The sequence below is a fragment of the Pseudorca crassidens genome, chromosome 3, assembly GCF_039906515.1.
Source record: "Pseudorca crassidens isolate mPseCra1 chromosome 3, mPseCra1.hap1, whole genome shotgun sequence".
Taxonomy (NCBI): Eukaryota; Metazoa; Chordata; class Mammalia; order Artiodactyla; family Delphinidae; genus Pseudorca; species Pseudorca crassidens.
In genome coordinates, this window is record NC_090298.1 from 137,852,195 (window position 1) to 137,873,016 (window position 20,822).

Sequence of the window (20,822 nt, forward strand, 5' to 3'; positions counted from 1 at the left end):
CAAAAACAATGGTCCTTGTTTCATGCAAATTTCTATTGACACAGTTCCCCACTATTTCTTACATTTCACAGGTGCTAGCTAAGTGTGTGATATTGCTGTTATCCCTTGAATTAATGATGTTAGTTAAAAGAGATGACTCATTCTCATGAAAAAAAAAAATTACGGGCTAGGAACAATGTCACTCACACTAACAGGAGAAGTATTTGTCCAGAGGCTAACTAACCACTGACTGAAGGAAGGACTTTAAGTGAAACTGCTGAGGAAGGAGGTAAGAGAACATGAAAAAAAAATCATGAAATCAGTCCCTATTGAGGACAATTAGAAAAAATATAACACGGTGAGAGACTATTCATATAAGAAAACAAATGAGAACAGGAAGTTTAAAGTTTTCATAATCTGAGATGTTTGTAAACCAATAAATGTAAGTAATGAGAAAAATATTTAAAGTTTATCCTAAATATACAAAATAACCAATGAGATTTGTTGAAGTGGGTCTCAAGATTGGCCGATAATAATAGAAAAGAATACTTTACCTAAGAACCTACTATTCGGAGGAAAAAAGGAAAAGCAGTTATTTTACATCAAGACAATGTTCATCCTTCAAGAAAATTTAAGTGAAAAGAAGAATTCAGAATATGTCTGAGAGATAGAAATGAGACTTTGACGGGGGCAATATACCAAGGTCAACTGGCCAAATGGAGTAAATACAAAAGTTCTTTACAGATCACAAAACTGGCAGACAAGATAGAGTACTGATAGGGGTTCCAGTCATCTACAAAACTGCAGAAATCTCATTTAGCTAAAAGCAGGATGTCTAACAAGTTCCTGATCTGCTTTACTGTTCATTTTGTCTCCCAAAGGATAATTGCTAGGGGTAACCAGAGGAAAATGCTACCCAGAACATAACATATACCCAGACTGTGAAGTGACTAGTAACTTGGAAGAAAGCAACCTATCATTTTACAGTACGCAAAACCCAGGGCAAAAAAGCTGGGTAATTACAAATCATCTTGATGAGAAAGGAAATGAAGAAGCCAGCAAGAATGCACAAGATAAATTCAACTTTAAGGAAGACTCGTACAAAGTAAAGGCCAATGCAGGATGACAATATAGACTTATAAAAATTCTCCCCAAAACTAAAAAGCCCAGAAAGAGTTGAAAGTTGCCGATAATGACAGGAACAAGCAAAGGGGCTTCTCTCAATCCCTTCCCAAAAGATTTAAGTTTTTTCTGAGCAAGAAGAATAGGAAAGAAATAGGTCCACCGCTCAGGGCCAACAAAACAATGGATGAAAACATTTCTCAAAAACTTTTCTGCTTGTTTCCCTGTAAAGGAGAACAACCTGAGAACTAAGACGACCAGAGCAAGGCTAAAGCACCCTGGAAATGGGTTGAGTTCATAAGAAAGCAAATATATTCTTAGGATAGGTCTCCCAGTTCAGTAAAACTGCTGTTCATAGCTTGTGCATTCATGCTGGTTTCTTCAAGTAATCTCTCATTCCATTAAAATAATTTATAATTACCCAGCTTTCTTTGCCCTGGTGTTTGCAAACTTAAAAATGTTATAGTTGCTTTCTTCCAAATTTCTAGTCACTTTGCTTTACATCATCAAATGCAAAGACTACTTCCCAGTCCTCAGCATGCCATCCTCCTCAGCAGTGTCAGAGGTAGCAAACCACTTAACTTTTAAGACAATATATATTTCTTTGGTCTCTTCCTTCTCCTTCTCAGTCTTCTTGGCTATCCAGTTGTCCCAGCACCCTCTGTTGAAAAGACTGTTCTTTTCCTCACTCAATTGTGTTGGCACCTTTGTCAAAAATCAATTGATCATAAATTAAGGGTTTATTTCTGGTTCTCAGTTCTATGCCATTGATCTATATGTCTATGCCAGTCCACAGTGACTTGTAAGTTTTGAAATCAGGAAATGTAGCCCTCTAATTTTGTTTTTCTTTTGCAAGATTGTTTTGACAATTCTACATCCACATACATTTTGCTGGCCAATTTCTGCAAAAAGCCAGCTGGTATTTTCTTAGGGTTATTGAATCTGTAGGTCAGTTTGGGGGAGTGCTGTCACTATAACAGTATTAAGTCTTTAGATTCATGAACATGGGATGTCTTTCCATTTACTTAGGTCTTCTGGAATTTCTTGTGACAGTATTTTGTAGTTTTCAAGGCCAATGACATTTTAAATGATATTAAAAATATATTTTCTAATTGTTTGTTCTGGCATACAGAAGTACAACTGACTGTGTGTGTGTTTTTATTGATCTTGTATCTAGTGACCTTTCTAAATTTACTCAACTTTAAAAAAAATCACTCTGTAATAATAAATGAGAAACAAAGGTTTAATGACATTTAATTATGGATTAACACAGGCTGCCTTTCTCAATCCATGGCAGATGGTTGTGTATCTCATATGGTATCTGAGGTATCCTGAATGAAGAGTGATCCCACAAATGTAAAGCGGATGTCAGTGACTCCCTCACACATGTGTTTTTTCAGTTTATTGCAAAATAGCATATATACTCAGTTACATGGATTTATACATGATACCATCTACTTTTAACTAAATGTCCCTCATTAAATGGACAATGCCTTAAAAACATCCCTACAAAATAAAGCAAAAATAAATTGGAAGAGCTGACATTTCTACTCTTGTACAACCTCTTTTTAGTTACCATAAAAGGTTTTAAAAAACCCAACTAATCAGATTTGTAAAAGAAAGCCCCCAAATTAGAAATGATCATGAAACACTATTAGAAATACACTTATTACAGCTGTTATTAGCTATTAACCTAAGTGTTAGGCTTTAAGGTACTATGTCAAAGAAGACCAATAGTGTGGTTTAACATTTCTAAGTATAATACATATATTGGGGATAAATGTACACGCACAACCAAAAAAGTCTGTGACCCAGTACTACAGGGAATGGGTTAGAGAGGGCACCAGTAGACACAGGGAAGCCAGTTAGGAGGCCACAGTCTAGGTAAGAGATTAGAGAAGGTTGCAATGGATGTGGAGAGAAATAGATACATTTTAGAGATATTCAGGAATTTGGATCAACAGGACTTGGTAATTAATTAGATATGAGGGGGTTGGGGTCTAAAGATGATGTCCTAGTTTCTGGCATAACACACTGGGTAGAAGGTGGTGTTGACTGAAACAGCAAACGTTGGAGGAGAAACAGATTTTTGGAGGAAAGATGATGAACTGTTGTGGACATACCAGGCTTGAAAGAAAATTGAGAGGGAGAGAATAATTCCACTCCCTAAGCATACCTCCAATAAAATGTTATATATTTTATGTAACAGAAGACATGTACACCATGTTTATGACAGCATTACTTGTAACAGTCAAAAAACAGGCAACCCACATGTCCTTCAACAGCAGAATAGGTAAAATGTGATATATTCATGCACTGGATCACTGACAAAACTATTGCTATATGCAATGACATGAATTTATTTCACCAGTATGATGTGAGCAAAAGAAACTAATCACAAGATGAAAAAGAATACATACCATGATTCTATGTATATAAGTTAAAAAGCAGGCATAATCTCTAGTGTTCAAAGTCAGGACAGTATTTACTTTTGGGGAGGGAGCAAGGGAGAAGTAGTGATTGAAAGGGGACTCCCAGGGAGCTCTGTGGAGCTCATAATGCTCTATTTCTTGACAAGGTTCAGAGTGACGTCAATGTGGTCGCTGTAGTAATTCATCAAGCTGTGGACTTATGATGGTGTATTTTTCTGTGTATGTTATAGCAGACAAATACTGTATGACTCCATTTATATGAGGTTTCTAGAGTAGTCAAATTCATAGAGACAGAAAGTAGAAGGGTGGCTGCCAGGGGCTGGGGGGAGAAGGAAAGGCATAGCTTAATGGGTATAGGGTTTCCGTTTTGCAAGATGAAAAGACTTCTGGAGATTGGTTCCACAACAACGTGAATCTAGTCAACACTACTGAACTGTACATCTAAAATGGTTAAGATGGTAAACTTCATGTTACATGTATTTTACCATAATTAAAAATTAAACGAACAAACGAACCAATCAACCCTTCAGTAATTTTCTACTCCTCTTGGGATAAAGTCCAAAATCCTAACACAGCCTAGAAAGTACTGACCCACCTTTTCACCTCTGCTGTATACCACTCTTCCCCTTACTCTCAACTCCTTTCAGTTTCTCAAGCACACCAAGGGTTTCTTTGTACCTTTGGTCTTCATATATTTTCCTGGCCTGAAATGGTCTTCCTTTCTGTGCCCCTTTTAGTTTAATATCTGCTCCTGCTTTAGCCTCAGCTTAAACATCGTTTCTTCCGAGAAGCCTGCCCTGAGCATCCTAGACTGGGTTAGTTCTCTCATTTATGCTCTCTCAGCATCCTGATACTTTCCCCAAGAATTATTATTAAATTATTACTTGTGTTATTATCTGTTTAATGTTTGTTTTCACCACTAGACAATACACAGGGGCTGACTCACCTTGCTTCTTCCACTAGACAGCCACCAGACAGCATGAAGGAACTTCTTGTCCTGCCTGCCGTACACGTGTTTAATAATTATTTGCTGAATGAGTATTTGAAGAGCTGTCCCACATGAGTTTAGGATTTCTGATCCAGATGAATTATAGTCTGGTGACAACATGCAAATGAGAAACTGCATCATTGACAATGATCTTTGAGCAATCATAAAAGAGAGACATTAGAAAACTAACCTGTGTAAATAGCACTCCAATATTTATAAACTGATAAAGATGGACTGTGTAGATTATGGGCTAGTTAGGGTACTATTAATCGCTAGAAAAATTTCAGAAATAATTATTCAAGGAATAATTTGTAGACACTTAGAAGAGGAAGCTATAATCATGGGGTGCTTGCACAGGTTCACAATGTGTGGGAGACAGAATAATGCCCTCCTCCCAATCCTCCCAATGTCTCCATCCTAATCCCTGGGACCTGTGAATATGTTAGGTAACATGACAAGAGGGAATTAAGGTTGGTAATCAGTTGACTTTAAAATAAAGAGATTACCTTGGACTATGTGGGTGGGCCCAATGTAATCACAGGGTCTTAAATGTGGAAGAGAGGTAGGAAATCAGAGTCACAGAAAGCTCTGAAGATGCCTCACTGCTGATTTTGAAGATAGAGGAAGGGGCCATGAGCCAATGAATACAGGCAGTCTCTAGAAGCTGGAAAAAACAAGGAAATGGATTCTCCCTCAGACCATCCAGAAGGAATACAGTCTTGCCCAACACCTTGATTTTAGCCCAGTGAAACCCATTTAGGACTTCTCACTTCCAAAACTGTAGGATAATAAATTTGTGTTCTTTTAATCCACCTGGTTTGAGGTAATTGATTACAGTGGCAATAGGAAAATAACATACTATTAAGCCATAAAAATGCACTTCTTCTCCTTCCTAGCAAATCAGAAACAAAGTAAATACAATATATTTGTTTTTTTCCATCAAAGAACTTGATTATGTCTTTTATGATATCATAAGACAAAGAAATATGTACTACATGCAAAGTCAATAAAGTAAATTAGAAAATGGTTAAATGCCCTCCCCACTCCCCCAGAAGTGCTGATTAATGGAATAATGTCAACCATCTTAGAAGGTTTTTAGAAACACACTACAAGGGTCTGTTCATTCACACTCTTCCGATACTTTTATCAATAACTTAGAGCAGCGTTCTTAACTTTGGGTCCGTGGACCACTTGAGGCCTCAACAGGCATCTGAACCTCTTGAACTTTATTGAAAACTCTGTGTACATATACACAAATAAGTATTTTTCATCAGAAAGGTCCACAGCTTTCATTAAAGTCTTAATAGGAATCCATAATCCCAGAAGGTTAAGAACCACTGACCTACATGAAGACACAGGAAGTATGCTCATCACCTTCACGGGTGACACAAAGCTGCTAAAAAGAGTAAAGACTGGATGAAAAATCAGGATTCAAAAAGTATCCTGAAAGGCTGAATGAACAGGCTGAACCCCGTAAAGGTAAAATCACTTGGCTTAGGGCAGCCTCCATGAAAAAGACCTAGAAGGTCTAATCAGCAGTAATCTCAGTATGAGTCAGTGATCAGGGCTACCAAAAGAACCTACATGACTCTAGGCAGGTGTTCAGAATGATGGAAAAAAAGCATTCTACTCTTTTCTGCATTGGTGAAACCAAGTTGCAATACTGTTCAATTATGCTTTTCTCTTTGGGCCGCCATAACAAATGACTACAAACCTGGTGGCTTAAAACAACATAAATTTATTGTCTCACAGTTCAGGCCAGAAGTCAAAGTGAAGGTGTTGGCAGGGCTGGCTCCTTCTGGAGGCTCCAAGGGAGAAATAGTCCCATGTCTCTCTCCGAAGCCTCTGGTGGTTGCCAGCAATCCTTGGCACTCCCTGGTGATGGCAGCGTAACTCCTATCTCTGTCTACCTCTATCTTCCCATTGTCTCTCTGTATCCTCTCTTCTCCTTATAAGTACACCAGTCACTGGATTTAGGCTCCACCCTAAACTAGTATGATCTTATCTTGATCCTTAACTACTTACATCTGCAAAGATCCTATTTCCAAATAAGATCACATTCTGAGCTTCCAGGTGGACATGAAGTTTTGTAGGACACTATTCAACTCACTGCATCCTTTAAGTGGAATATTGCTTTCTATGGTTTACAATACCATATTCTTAAGAATGGTCAATAGAAATAGGAATATGAAGTCTAAGGGTTAGAGGACTTGAGTCAGACAAGGAAATTAACTACTGTCTACAAATTTTTGAACTGCCTTTTTTTCCTCCAAAAGAAAAAAAGACTTTCTAACATTCTGTTTTCCAGAGATGAATGTGGTAGATTTCTGTCACTCATTTGTTCAAGCTTGAGCTGTAAAACCATTGGATAGTAATGCTGAGGCCTCAGATGGGTGGTTAGACTTGATGATCACTGATGACTGTTAAGTTCTCAGATTCTAAAATTCCTTCCCCATGTCTCCATCTCCATGGCCCTTTTAACTGGCCATTATACAGTATCAAAGAACCATAAAGCTCTACTAATACAGCAAACACTGTGTGGGAGAGTAGGAGGTAGAGGTGAGTGGGATGCCAGCAAGAAGGTACACATTGTAAAGAAAACTCAGAAGCCCTAGGAACGAAAGAATATCAGAATACAGGTAGCTTCAGCATGGTGAGCAAGGGTGAGATGAATGGCCTGAGGGAAGGAAAGGCTGGAGCCAGACCAAGCAGCAAGTGCCTTGTATACCACAGTAACGAGTTCAGATTTCCATTCTAAGGACAATAAGAAACCACTGAAGGGTAGTTTAAGCAAGGAGTGACATGACTGGGTGAAGCTTCAAGATCACTGTGGCTACCAGGGAGAAAAGACTGATGGAAGTTAAGAGAAAAAGCAGAAAGACCAAAAAAGGGTAAGAGATGGTTGCTGCCTGTACCAAGATGGCAGGAGTGAAAATGGCAAGCAATAGATAGATATGATACACCCTGAAGGTAAACTGTGGAGGATGGATCAGATGTGGAATGTGAGGAAAAGAAGCCAGGATGAAATTTGTTTAAATAACAAGAGCGGACAGCAATGTCATTTACTGAGATGGAGAAGACTGGGGAACAGTGGTAGCAGACTGGAAGGCAAAAAATAGATATATATCAAAAGCTCCATTTGAAGCTTATCAATCTGGAGGTGTCTCTGAGAAATTTAAGTTAAAGATACCAAGTAGGCAGTTGAATATACGAATCCAGAGCTCAGAGGAGAAGATTAGGCTAAAAGTAAAGATACAGGAAGCTGTCGCAGGAGGCATGTGGAGAGAGGAAAAAATTGTTGTCACAAAGAGTTCTCTTATTTCTTTACAAGAAAATATTTTTGGATTACTGGATATTGTTAAGTGCCCATTTATTTTTGCTTAAGTTTTATGATCTCAAACCTCAGTCAGTTGGGTTCTAAGATTTTTCTCCAGCAACATTCAGCTGCTTGGGTGACAGAAAGCATGGAGAAGATGAATGGAGAGGAGCTCAGATGTTGGGAAAACAGGGAGCTTCTTCAAAGAAAAAAAAATAGGGGGCAGAATTCATTTGCAGTGCACACAGGGGAAAGAGTGGGAATCATACTGTGTACATGGATTAAAAAAAGACAAATTCACCCAATGGCATACAGCAAAGTGCATCAGCCCCATTCACCCCATCACCCCCAGTCGCCAGAGGCAACCACTTTTAACTAGCTCTTTTTTAGTTCTTCCGGTGGTCACCTTCCACTAGTTCTAAAAAGGCTTACAGCCATTATTTCCTGGTTTCTCAACTTTAGACATTGTGTGTGGATTTACGATGTCACAAATTAGGATTCTGCTCACTTAACACTTCTCCATCTTCCCTCTCTTCTGATTTTATTATTTCATTATTTTCCACTGCAGTTAAACATTTCTAGTTTCTGCAATTACAGACTATCTCTTGAATCCTCACCTGTGAGATGAGATGAAGATACTGGCCCTCACCTGTCCCTAATATCTCCTTTCTCTCTTCTATTTCTCCAGCTTTGTCATCTATTTATAATTGTATACTCTTAAGGTTGATAACATTTCCTTTCTGGTCTGCAATTATACAGGTTTCTCTGCTACACAAAAGTCGAGCATTCCTGTGAAACCTTTTGTAAGCCAAAATGGCAAAAAGAGAAGAAGCAATTACTGCAGGACACATCTTGCTAACGGACCCACAAAATAAATCAAGATAGAGCACAGATGCTCACAGACACGGTTCACAGCTACGGCAGCTCAATGTTAAGATGCTGAGTGTCGTTCCGGGGCAGGAGCTTGGCGGGGCCGCTCTCACTGCTCTGGGTGCAGCTGTCTCTACACTGGCTTGTCAGGCTACAAAACAAATGCTGAATGCTATTTTCGCTTCTTGCCTTTTTTCCATTAAAAGCGAAAATCCTCTTCAGATTTCTGAAGAGGAAATCAAAAATAGGTACTAGGGCTTCCCTGGTGGCACAGTGGTTGAGAGTCCGCCTGCCGATGCAGGGGACACGGGTTCGTGACCCGGTCCGGGAAGATCCCACATGCCATGGAGCGGCTAGGCCCGTGAGCCATGGCCGCTGAACCTGCACGTCCGGAGCCTGTGCTCCGCAACGGGAGAGGCCACAACGGTGAGAGGCCCGCATACCACAAGAAAAAAAAAAAAAAAAAAAAAGGTACTAATGTAGGTCTTTTGTAAAAGCAAAGTGTAAAGCGAACTTTCAAAAAGTGGAGATTACCCATAGTTAAGTCTTCATGCTTTAACTACAGATTGATCTTAAACAGTGAAAGCCAACAAAACCAATAAAAGCATTAATATCATCATGATAAAAATATCATACAAAAGCCAAGTCCTGTCCCTTTCTAGGATTTACTAACTGCTCAAAACGATGACACATTTTAGCTTGATTCCTGTTAAGACAAGAACACTTGGTCTTAGAGTTCCTCTTTTCTTATTGGTGAAAAACATGAGAGTTCCTCTTTTCTTATTGGTGAAAAACATGCCCTCTTCAGTTATTTCTAGTGTCTTCCAGTTTTCTACTCATTCTAACCACTGCTTGGAATTCATTCAGTTCTTCTTGAAGCTAGGGAATAAACTTAAAAAAAATACCAACCTTAGACACATACTTGTTCACTTTAGAGAGTATGACTTTCCCCCTATGGAGAAGGTTTTATATTAAAAATAATTTCAAAAAAATGAGAGAGAAAAGAAAATGAGAAATGTCACCCACAATCCAATCAACATAACACAACCATTTTAATCTTTGCATATTACTTTGAGTCCCTGTCCACTGTAAGCATATTTAACACAGTCACAGTTCAATCACTATGCATTTACTTTTGTAGGATACAGCCAGCTTTCACAATGATCCCCTTTAATGGCTATGTAACATTCCACTAAATAGATATATCATAATTTATTAAACCCACTTGGGAAGCGATACAAGATGTGGTTAAAGTATAAGCTCTGCAGTCAGACAGACCTACATCAAGTCCAAACTCTACTGAATCACCACAAGATTCAGCTGGTGGATTACCTCACTCGCTTTAATTCGTCCAACACTAATTACCAGTGCCACCCTCCTATGTTCCAGGCTCAACACTAAGCACTGAGTATGCAAGAGTGGACACTGAGACAGGATCTCTGCCTTCAGAAACAGACAAGATAGATATATAATTTCCAACCATGTTAAGTGCTATAAAGAAAAAAACCCACTAAGTGCGAGACTGGAGTGCCTTAAATTCCCACCCACAGAATGAGGATATAGTACTACCGAGAGCTGTTACAAGTATTAAATGATAATCCATGTACAGTATTTGGCACCATTCTTGGTACACAGTAGTTACCCAATATATATTAACTATATCACTGCCTGGGATAAAGAGAGAACACCAAAGCAGGAAATACCATCCTCTCAGTATACTCCTTCCTCTGTCAATATAAATCCTGTACTTTTTCAGGTTTGAGTTTACTGCTAGAAGTTTGATGTGGGTCTTTTTTAGATCCATTTCTCTCCTTATTATGTTCAAGTTTTCTTTTACCTCCCTGAACAAACTGAGTATATTTGTTATAGCTGTGTTAACATCCTTGGATGTTATTGCAGATGGAATCTGCAGATGGAATCTGCAATTCCATCATTTGCCCCATTTCTGGGACTGTTCTGGGACTGTTTCTACTGCCTGTTTCCTCTCTGGTTATGGGTCATGTTTTTCTATTTCTTAGCTTGTCTGCTAATTTTTGATTGGATGCTAGTCTTGGATTTCATGTTTTGGGGAGCTGGATTTTACTGTATTCCTTTAAATATTATTGGGGTTTGTTCAGGATTAGTTACTTCGAATAAATCTGATCCTTTTAAGGTCTGCTTCTAAGCTTTGGTAGGTGGGTCCAGAACAGGCTTTCTCCAGGGCTAATTTGGCCTCACTCCATGCCTTGTGCATCAGGTCTTTCTACTCTGATTAGTGAGAATATGAACTATTCCCAGCCTTGTGCGAACTCCAACAATTCTTCCACCTGCTAAGTTTTAACAGTTCTCCATAAAACGTGCAGATCAGTACTCAACCAAAGGCTTGAGGGTACCCCCTTGCAGCTTTCCAGAGCTTGCTCTCTGTGCAGCTCCCTCCTCTCCTATACTTGACCTCCTCACACATTCAAGCTGCCTTTGCCTCCCTGAGCTCTGAACTCTGTCTCATCAACTCGGGGAGACCACCAGATTCTTTCTGGGTCCCCCCCTCCCTGTGCTGCAGCTTGGAAACTCTCCAGGAGGTAAACTGAGGCGGTCACAGAGCTCCGTTGTTTATTTCCTTTCTCTCAGGGATCACTGTCTTGTGCTGTTTTTTGACCTATTTCTAAAACAACTTTGTCAGGTTTCCCAGTCACTTTAGGTGGCAAGATAAACCTGGTGTCTGTTACTCCATTATGGCTGGAAGCAGAACTAATCAAGTTTGACTTCAACTTCCACATTTTCAATGGAACTTCTCTAGACTGCAAGTCCAAATAATTTTTCATTTCTCTGATCTTTGTACCATTTACGATCTAGCATAATAACAGAGGCCCTACAGTATATTCTGTCCATCAACACCCCACCATCCCCCATCCCACCATACAGCTTCCAGCAATGCCTGCTATCAGTTTCACTACCAGACCAAGCACCACAGGATTAAATGCAATCACATATTACAGTGGCTTGCTAGTGACAGGCACAGTCCTAGGTGTTTGGCTGAAACAAAGAAGACACTGTCCCTAATTTCCAAGAGCTCACAGTTTGGGACAACTGAGTAATCAAATTCTCACCCATAAATCCATAAAATAGTTTTAATGGGAAAAACTAAGGTATAAACGAACCTTTAGAACAGGGATTGTGGGTTGTCAAAAGTTTTCTTAAAGGGCCAGAGAATAAGTAGTTTAGGCTTGGAAGCCATACAGGCTCCTGTAATAACTGCTCAACTCTGCCGGTGTACCTTGAAAGTAACCACAGACATGTGAGTGAATGGGCATGGCTGTGTTCCAATAAGCTCTGTTTACAATAACAGGTGGCTGGCCCCCTGGCTGGAGTTTGCAGACAGCTTGCACCACCTTCTACAATGGCATGTCCTGTTTGTGCCATCCAGACAAGACTGATCTCAACAAGAAAACCAAGTTCTCTCAGGTACAATTACATACTATGTCTTTTGCACACACCACAGAACCTGTATAACACAAGCACAGTGTAGGTGCTTATCAAGGACTTTTTAATTTACTTCATTTGACATTTGAAGGGTTCCCTTTATTTCACTCAAAATTGCTTCCAGCAGTAAAGAAATCTACACTTACTATGCTTTACGGAAAAAAATGAATGCCTAGTGCATAAAATACTCTAAGATGATAAAACAAACAAATGTTGATGATCCTGACAACTTAATTTCATTTTGTAAATAAGTCAAGGTTGCTATACATAAAAGAACCAGCTGTGAGGACTATCCATGCATCCCAGTGATGTGGACATGGTCCAAAACACTACCAGACTTCTTTGAGAATTATCTAAAGAAAGAGTTCACAAGCACGTTAAAAAACTGCATCAAAAATAATTTTCAATTGTCAAAATTAAAATCTATCCAGAAAAGACAAAGATTTGGTATATTGCATGTATTTTTCAAATTGTTCAATCAAAAAGATAATCTCACAAAACAAATTCTAAGTGTTTAAATTTGTTTTCATTGTTGTACAGTATGTATGTATATATATGCACACATACACACCCATGTGACTGATGTGAAAAAAACAGTATCCTTAATGGGTTTATTCCGGCAGGTTTGTTTAACAAGATTTGTCTTATTACTTTACAGTCACACTTTGTTCAAGATGGAGGGAATCCTGGAAGCCATCTAATCGAACGTTCCTTCAAATGAAGGATTTCCCTTTTGTAATATTCAAAACAATGCTCTGTAGTTTGTTCATCTCTTAAAACTCATAGTCAGAATTGAACATGAACTAAAGGTGTGCTTGGCCTATAACGAAGTGCGACCAGTGCCACCCAGGATCCAGATGCTCAAATGCATGCAAGATTAGAATGAGCTCGTCAGTGAGCAGGCTTTGTCCTGTGACATGCAGCTCTAAGCCTCATCTCCCCTCAACTCCCTTCCCTGCAGCTAATTTTTTTTTTACCCAAATCAAGACTACATATTCATTCCTATTAACTTTTTTCTTAGTTTCAGCCCACCATTCCATATACTGAGATCCTAAGGATCCTGTAGTCCAATATTTCAGTTAAATATGTCATGTCTTTATCAAAATCACTGGCACAACAATCAAAGAACTTCACAATGTGAAGAATAACAGGAGGAAAAATTGAAGGCAACAAGTATAGACAACACTTTGCCATAAAGAGAAACAGAGAAATGGGATGGCAGCAGGATGGATATTTGGTGGGGAGGTCAAATGTTTAAATATATATATTCAAATATTTATATGCTAATGAATCATCCAAAAGCAAAGGAAAAATACAGTATGTAAAAACATTTTCTAAATTGTTAAATTCTAAATTTCAACACAAATATAATTTATCATATATTGCTTGGTCATCTAATTTATATCAAAATCTGGTTTTTAGAGCCTCCATCTCCTGAATTCTCCTTCCTTTCAGGATCTCTGCTTCTAGGATCACACTTACTTTTTCTCTGAATATTTTGAAATCTCTAACTATATCCAGTAGCCCCTGCCTTTGCCATTATGAAACTGAACATCACATGGCCCTTTTCATCCAAGATCTTGTTTCCACATTAATCGCCTTTACTCTCAGAATTTTAAAAATCAAATTCAGGCTTAATGGATTCTTCCAACAGAATCACATAAAACATAAGAATCTAAGATTTTTAAAAAAATGTTATTGTATCCCTACAGTCAGCAAGATGGCCAAAAAAAGTTTATTATTTGGTAAAATTGCTCTCCAAGGCTGTAACATCCAATCCTGAACATTCCTAGGCTAAGTGGCCATTACCAAATTCTTCCCACCAGCACATCTGCATACAAAATGACATCATCAACAACAGGGCCTTCTCCTCTTCCAACCCCCACGCTAGGGTCAAACAAAAAGTTAGTGTGCACACACATAAAGCACATTTACAATGTCCACTGCACAGTAAATGCTAGCTAGTTTACATTTGTTTCTAGATCTAAGCTCACCCTTTAAGTAGTAAGAAAGCAACCATGAACCACGATCTGTACATAAATATAAGGTGTGTTCTTTCAAAAGTCCATTTCTAAAAATGAATTCTTTATCAGTTAAAATATGAAATTTGTTGTCACCAAACAAATGAATCTCCATTTACATCTATTTAATGATAAAGAATATATTTTCAAAGTACAACACTTGTTTATGAAATATTTTATAAAGTTTAAAGTTTCCAAAATGTACTTTTAAAATACTAAAGCATCTAAGGAAAAAATAGCCAATTTGCCCTTTAAAGATATAGGACAAATAAATCTTGCTCAGTAATTCATACATGCCTAATCAATAGAAACAATGCAAAATAACAAGAAAGGTTTTTACTTTCACAAACCAAGTCATAGATTTAAAATGAGTCATCATGTTAAGCTCTAGGAAAACTGTAAAGTTATTTTGTCTTTATGTTCATTTCTCCCAAACATTTGTCCTCAAAATGAATTTTCATTAATTTCCCATCTATTGACCACAGCTGTTTTTTTTTGCCAGGAATTCTGTCTCATAACTGTTTTTTGTAATTTGAACATCACTTTGTTCAGTGTCAACACACAGTAAATCTTCAATAAACATGTTAAGAATCAAATTATAAGAGCTTAAGAGTCAGAAGGAATGCATAATTTTTTCTAAAAATACAAAAATTTGAGACTCACTAAATCAAGAATATCATAATGTGAAATACCCAAATATTACTCAAATTTTAAACCGTTTTCTTTCTTTTTTTATTTGAGGTATAATTGACATAAGCCATTTTCTTAAACAGGAAAAGTTTTAAGAGATTTCTACCACAATTCTTGTTTTTCAAATACATTCCTGGGACTTCCCTGGCAGTCCAGTGGTTGGGACTCTGCAAATCCCTGGTCAGGGAACTAAAGATCCTGCAAGTGCATGGTGCAGCCAAAAAAACCAAGAAACAAAAAAAAAACAAAAATAAAATACATCCTAAATTCCTGCTGCAAAAGCACAAAAATGTCTTAGATTTCATGTTAATCCATCGGTTTAGAAACAATTTACAGGTAAACTGACATAAAAACCGCCACTAGACTTGTGAGATTCAGGAAGAGGAGAGAGATTTGTTTTGTTCACTGCTGTGGCCCCTCCCTCTGCCCCAGTGCCTTGGATGGTGGCTGGTACCAGTAGGTTTTCAATTAGTATTTGCTGGATTGAAAAACCCTATGTGTGCAGACCCCTTAGTACAAAGCCAGACCCAAACCTGCAGGATCCCACCAACACCATGAGAAAACATGGAGCAATCTCATGCTGTGCAGATACAAATTGAGCCTCTAGAGAACAGAGGACAGGAAGAGAAGACAGACACTCAGGGGAACTGACTGCAGACTCAGTTTCCACACACTGCTCCAATGTATTCACATTGATGCCGTGTTTAAACTCCACCAATTTAGAGATTCATTTAGGTTAACAAATCTCCTCTTGAAAGAATGCAGGAATCATTTAAACTTCTCAATAACCTTATGGTGTAAACATTTCACCATTCCACTTTGCAGATGAAACTGAGGCTAAAAGGCCGAATTACTTTCTTAGAGTCACAAAGTACTTTCCCAGTGTCACACAGTTTATGTACAGCACGACTCAGAACCTTTAATCCTTTAATGCTACCACCTCGTTGACAGGGGAATAGGACTAACCTTTACCCACACATCAGTGCCCAATACCTTTCTCTCCAAACACCTAAAACAAGTTTTCTTAAAGATGGAGCTTTTGTTTGGGGTGATGGGCAAGCAACAAGTAGTTTCAGAACATGGATCACTTATGAGGTAAGTATCTAAAATGAGGATCATGTATTTGGGGTGCCTGGGGGAATCAAGCCCCAAAGCAAACCACAGATTTCAAAATACTGCACAGGGCCAGCTCTTGCTCTAGAACAGTTTGCCTCTCTCTCTTCCTCTTCCTCCCCTTCCACGTGACCCTCACAGATCTCAGCACCAGAAAATAGACTACCATTGTCAGTGCCATAGTTTGGCAACATTATGTGTCCCAACCACAGTGACTGGCACAGAACAAGCAGGCAAATATTTACTGAACGAACCAAAGGCCAAAGTTGTTTCTGTGGGCAAGGTGGGACCCTAACTGCCTTTTTTTAACAAAGTGGAGATGAGAAGTGTACCCTAACACTTGATTACTGGTGTAAAAATGAACTTTTAAAAGGCAGGTGTAAACTGGGGACAGGCTACAGTCAAAGCCTTACCTGATTCTTCTTCCTCAGCTAGATTGCCTCAAAGAAGAAAACAGCTTAGCACGTTAGCATCCAAATACAGATCTCAGAAGGCACATGATGTTTTAATATTTTAGAGTATAAAACCAAACACCATTACCTTATTTAGGTTGCCTAGTTTAGGTCATGTTAACATGAACAGCAGCTTAAAAAAGAGTCCCCTCTCAGCATTCTCAGGGTGAGAGTGGGTGGAGGTTGAGAAGAATAGTAGGCATTTTCCCAAAAAGTTTGCTGTGGGCCAAAAAACAAAATCATACTCCACAGTGTGGGAAAAGTTTCCTTTAAAACATGGCCAGAAATTTATACAAATATATGCTTTATACCAAATAATTAAACAGAGCCTATGATAATAGGAAGACGTAAGGTTAAGCCAAACGCTTCAGAGACAACTCTCGAAAATTTTACCTATTTCCCCTTTGGTAGACTCCCGTGACCTGAAGACTTGGCTACAGGTTCCAATTGGTATTGGATTCTTTATAACGTATGATTTTCAGGCGTCAAATTACAGTAAAGCTGGTGGGGCAGAATAACAGCCAAAAGCAACAGAGAAGATGCCCATTTTTCTCCTCCACCCTCCTCTCACTTGCCTCTTAAGAAAAACGGCACGCCTCTACATTAGAAAAGGGCCTCATCCTTTGAGATTCAATGCAGCGCTAAGTCTGTGATTTCGGGAACGAACCTGCGGATTCCAAAATACAGGTTAAGACCTCATCCATCATGAACTAGTTTTGCGCTCTTCCACCACCTCCTTTGTCTGAGCTGTCCCTGCAAACTCGCAGTTCAATGCCTTCCTGTAAACAAGCTAACTAAACCAAAAAGGAACGTTCTAAGTCTTTCTCAAAAGAAGAACCCAACAACGCGTCTGAAGCCTCATCCCAGGAGTGAGCAGGCGGGGGTGCACACGACGGGAACCTCGACCCTGGGGCCGCCCGCCGAGCTGCGCGACCATCCGGGCCGGGGTTGGGGCGCCGCGCCCGCCGCCCCCGCGCCCAGGCTGCGGCTCCCGCGGGGCCAGGGACCGGGGACCATCGCCCGCCGCTTCGCCACGGCTTCTCTCTCCGCTGCCAGGCACTCACCTCCGTGGATGGGCAGCGGCGCCAGCACCTGACCGCGGACCTCGGCCTTGGGCGAGTCGAGCCCGTAGCGCCCGCGGTCGATGCGGAATGTGAGCGGGGCGCCGCGGCCGGGCTCCTGCACCGTCACGTTGATGAGCGCCGTGTAGTACTCCTGGCTCGCGTTGTCTGCCCGCGCCGGCCACAGGCTGCAGGTCAGCAGCGCGAGCGCGGCGAGCCGGGCCGGGCCCGCCCGCGCCGCACCGCTCATCGTCCCTCCGGCTGCCGCCGCCGCTGCTCTCGGACCGGGCTCCCGGGCCGGCGCCGAGAGGCGGCGCGGGTGCGGCCGCCGTGGCTCCGGGAGCGCACGCGCGCGGCCGGTGCAGGGCCGGGCACGAGCACGGCCCTCCTCGGTGCCGCGGCCCTGCTGCTCGCCGCCCTCACGTCCGCGGCTCGCCCGCGGGGACGCGCCCATGGGCCCCTTCGGCGAGGACGACGGGTCAGCCCGCGCGCGATAGTCTCCTCCGGGTCCCTCCAGGGCCATGGGGGCGGGCCCTCTCCATTCCCCGGGGCCGGTCCCGCCGAGTGGGGGCGCCTCGCAAGGACACGACAGAGGTGGGAGATGCGCCCGAAGAAGGGTCTCTGGGACACAAAGTCCCGGTCGCCGAGCTGCTGCCTCAGGCGCGCGCTCGCCACCGCCCCGCCCACTGTCAGCCGGGTGGCACGGCGCAGGCTTGGGGCTCAGCCCCGCCTCCACGCGCATGCGTGCGAGGGCCTGTCCGCTCCCGGCCGCCTGCACGAGGGCCCTAGGAGGCCCCGGCGCTTTCTTAACCCGAGCTCGGACGTGTTTATACGTCAGGCGTGATGCGCCTAGGATCTAGAGCCCGGGTGCTTTCCAAGGGCCTCTGGAAGAGTTTGAGATGAGGTTACAAAAGAAAAAGAGCTAAAACTTTAAAATTAATTTAAAGATTAAATGTCAATGGGATTACACATTTCAACTGGTCAACTCCAAGTCATATAATTGGCATCACAGGGAGGATGCTTCTGTGCAAATAAGAGTACAAGGGCTCACTAGGCCCGGATCTTTAAGGACATCTGAGTTATTAGGAAGGACCCCTACAGACTAGATGAAACCTCCAGAGTCCCTTGGACAAGGTGGAGACTGTGGTGAGACTTTCCCCCCACCCCAGACCCCCCAGCACACACGCTACCCTATACACACACACACACACACACACACACACACACACACCGTATCAGTTAAGCTGTGCACCCTTCTAAAGCATAAATGAAAGGGAAGGGTGAGTCTAGATTTGGGTGTAGCTGAATTCAGGAGCTTATATGATATTGGGCAGCATACTCATCATTGCCATGAAGCAGGGAGGAAGGATGGCATCTTCTGACGAGCCAGGACTGGATCTCCTGCCTCCTATAGTGGAAAGGGGGTGGAAGTCATCCTTGCTCAACCAACTGTACTGAGAATCCCAGAGAGAGGCAGCATCCCGAAGGAAAGCTGAGGCGCAGTTTCCAGGGAAAGGGTATGGATGTAGTGCAGGCCAACACATCAGATGTCCACTGGTGCCTTCTTATCGACATTCTTAACAATTTCTCCCTCCAATTCCTTCCCTTCCGTCCCCACTACCTTTGTTTGTCTAGTCCATGTCCTGTCCTGAGACTGCGTTTTATTTACTTGCATACAGGAAGTAACCAGGCCACCATCCTAGGCCCTGTACTGAAAGAGGGATCTGCTCTGGCCCTCTCACAGCTGGACCCCTCTCACAGGGCAAGGAGTCCTTGGAACCAAGGTACCTCTGCTCAGGCACCTGAGACCTAGGAATTCCCTTTCCAAACAGTCCTGGGCCTCTTCGGGCCTACATGGTAGGGCTCTTTGTGGTGGGATCTTCTTACTCTGCTCCTATTACTTAACGTGCTGTGGCCTGCCCCTGCTTGAAAAGCTCATGCCCCCTACTACCTTGTCCTTACAAGGGTGTTTCAGAGTGTGGGGTGCTCCTGCCCCCTGGCATAAGAAACAATTACAGAGACCCACAGACGCCACCCTGTTAAGTCAGTTGGGGAGAAAGCAGGTCCTTTCAAGCTCTCTTTTGGCCCTTCTGAATTTGTCAAGGAGAAAGTTGGATCTAAAGTGCTTTTAACATGATCTCCCTTCAAACAAAGTGGGATGAGGTCTTCGTACACAGCTTCAGCAGGCACCAGCATCTAGAGCAATGTTAACAACAACCTGCGTTTGGAGTGTAATAGTCTTTAATTTTATGGAGACCTTTCCATTAGGTCAAGAGATTTTTCATTTATAAGTAGTGATACAAAGCTACCTTTAAAAAAATTGTGGTAAAATACACCTAACATAAAATTTATCGTCATAACCATTTTAAGTGCACAGTTCAGTGATATCAAATACACTGACATTATTATTATTATTTGTTTTTTTGCGGTACACGGGCCTCTCACTGTTGTGGCCTCTCCCGTTGCAGGGCACAGGCTCCAGACGCACAGGCTCAGCGGCCATGGCTCACGGGCCCAGCCGCTCCGCGGCATGTGGGATCTTCCCAGACCGGGGCACGAACCCGTGTCCCCTGCATCCGCAGGCGGACTCTCAACCACTGCGCCACCAGGGAAGCCCTCAAATACACTGACATTATTATGCAACTGTCATCACCATGCGCCTCCAGTCTCTTCTCATCTTGTAAAACTGATAGCTCTGTACCCATTAAACAATAACTTTTCCCTCCCCCCAGCCCCTGGGACCACCATTCTATTTTCTGTTTCTACCAATTTCACTATTCCACTCATATAAGTGGAATCATACAGTATACGTCCTTCTGTCACTAGCTTATTTCACTTAGCATAATGTCCTTCAGGCTCAGTCATGTAGCATGTGTCTGAATCTTTCCTTTTTAAGGATTAATAATATTCCATTGTATGTATATACCATACTTTGTTTATCAGTCTGTCAATGGACACTTGGATTGCTTCAACCTTTCGACTATTGTGAGTGGTGTACCAGAATGCCACTGGTTCAAATCCCTGCTTGGCTACATGTCAACTGTGTGACCTCTGCAAGCTCATGTTCCCTCTGAGGTCAATTTCCCTCTGTGAAGTGATACTAATGACCTCTCTCTCTATAGTCCTGAGAGCTACAAATCAGATGATGGGTGCCTGGAAGCTATAGCTGCTGCAGTCACCCCATTTCCCTCTGACTTGCTACTGGAGGCACAGGGACTTGTGAGGGTTTGAGTGGCTGCCTGGGTGAGGACTGCAGTACTGCCCTCCCACAGCCATTACCCAGAACAGACTGTCCCGAACGGATAGACCCTCAGGCTGG

At 41.6% G+C, this 20,822-nt stretch overlaps 1 protein-coding gene across 4 annotated transcripts in view; it reads right to left on the reverse strand.

Moving 5' to 3' along the window:
* The window catches only part of RNF130 (ring finger protein 130), a 140,715-nt gene extending 122,523 nt beyond the window's left edge, over nt 1-18,192 (reverse strand). The window contains exon 1 of one of the 4 annotated variants that reach the window (XM_067732622.1): nt 17,507-18,189. In XM_067732622.1, coding sequence (XP_067588723.1) covers nt 17,507-18,026 — 520 coding nt within the window. In that variant the 5' untranslated portion in view covers nt 18,027-18,189. Of the gene's footprint in view, nt 1-17,506 lie in introns of all 4 variants that reach the window. The other 3 variants (XM_067732623.1, XM_067732621.1, XM_067732624.1) reach the window with 3 other exon arrangements.
* Nucleotides 18,193-20,822: the final 2,630 nt, after the last annotated feature.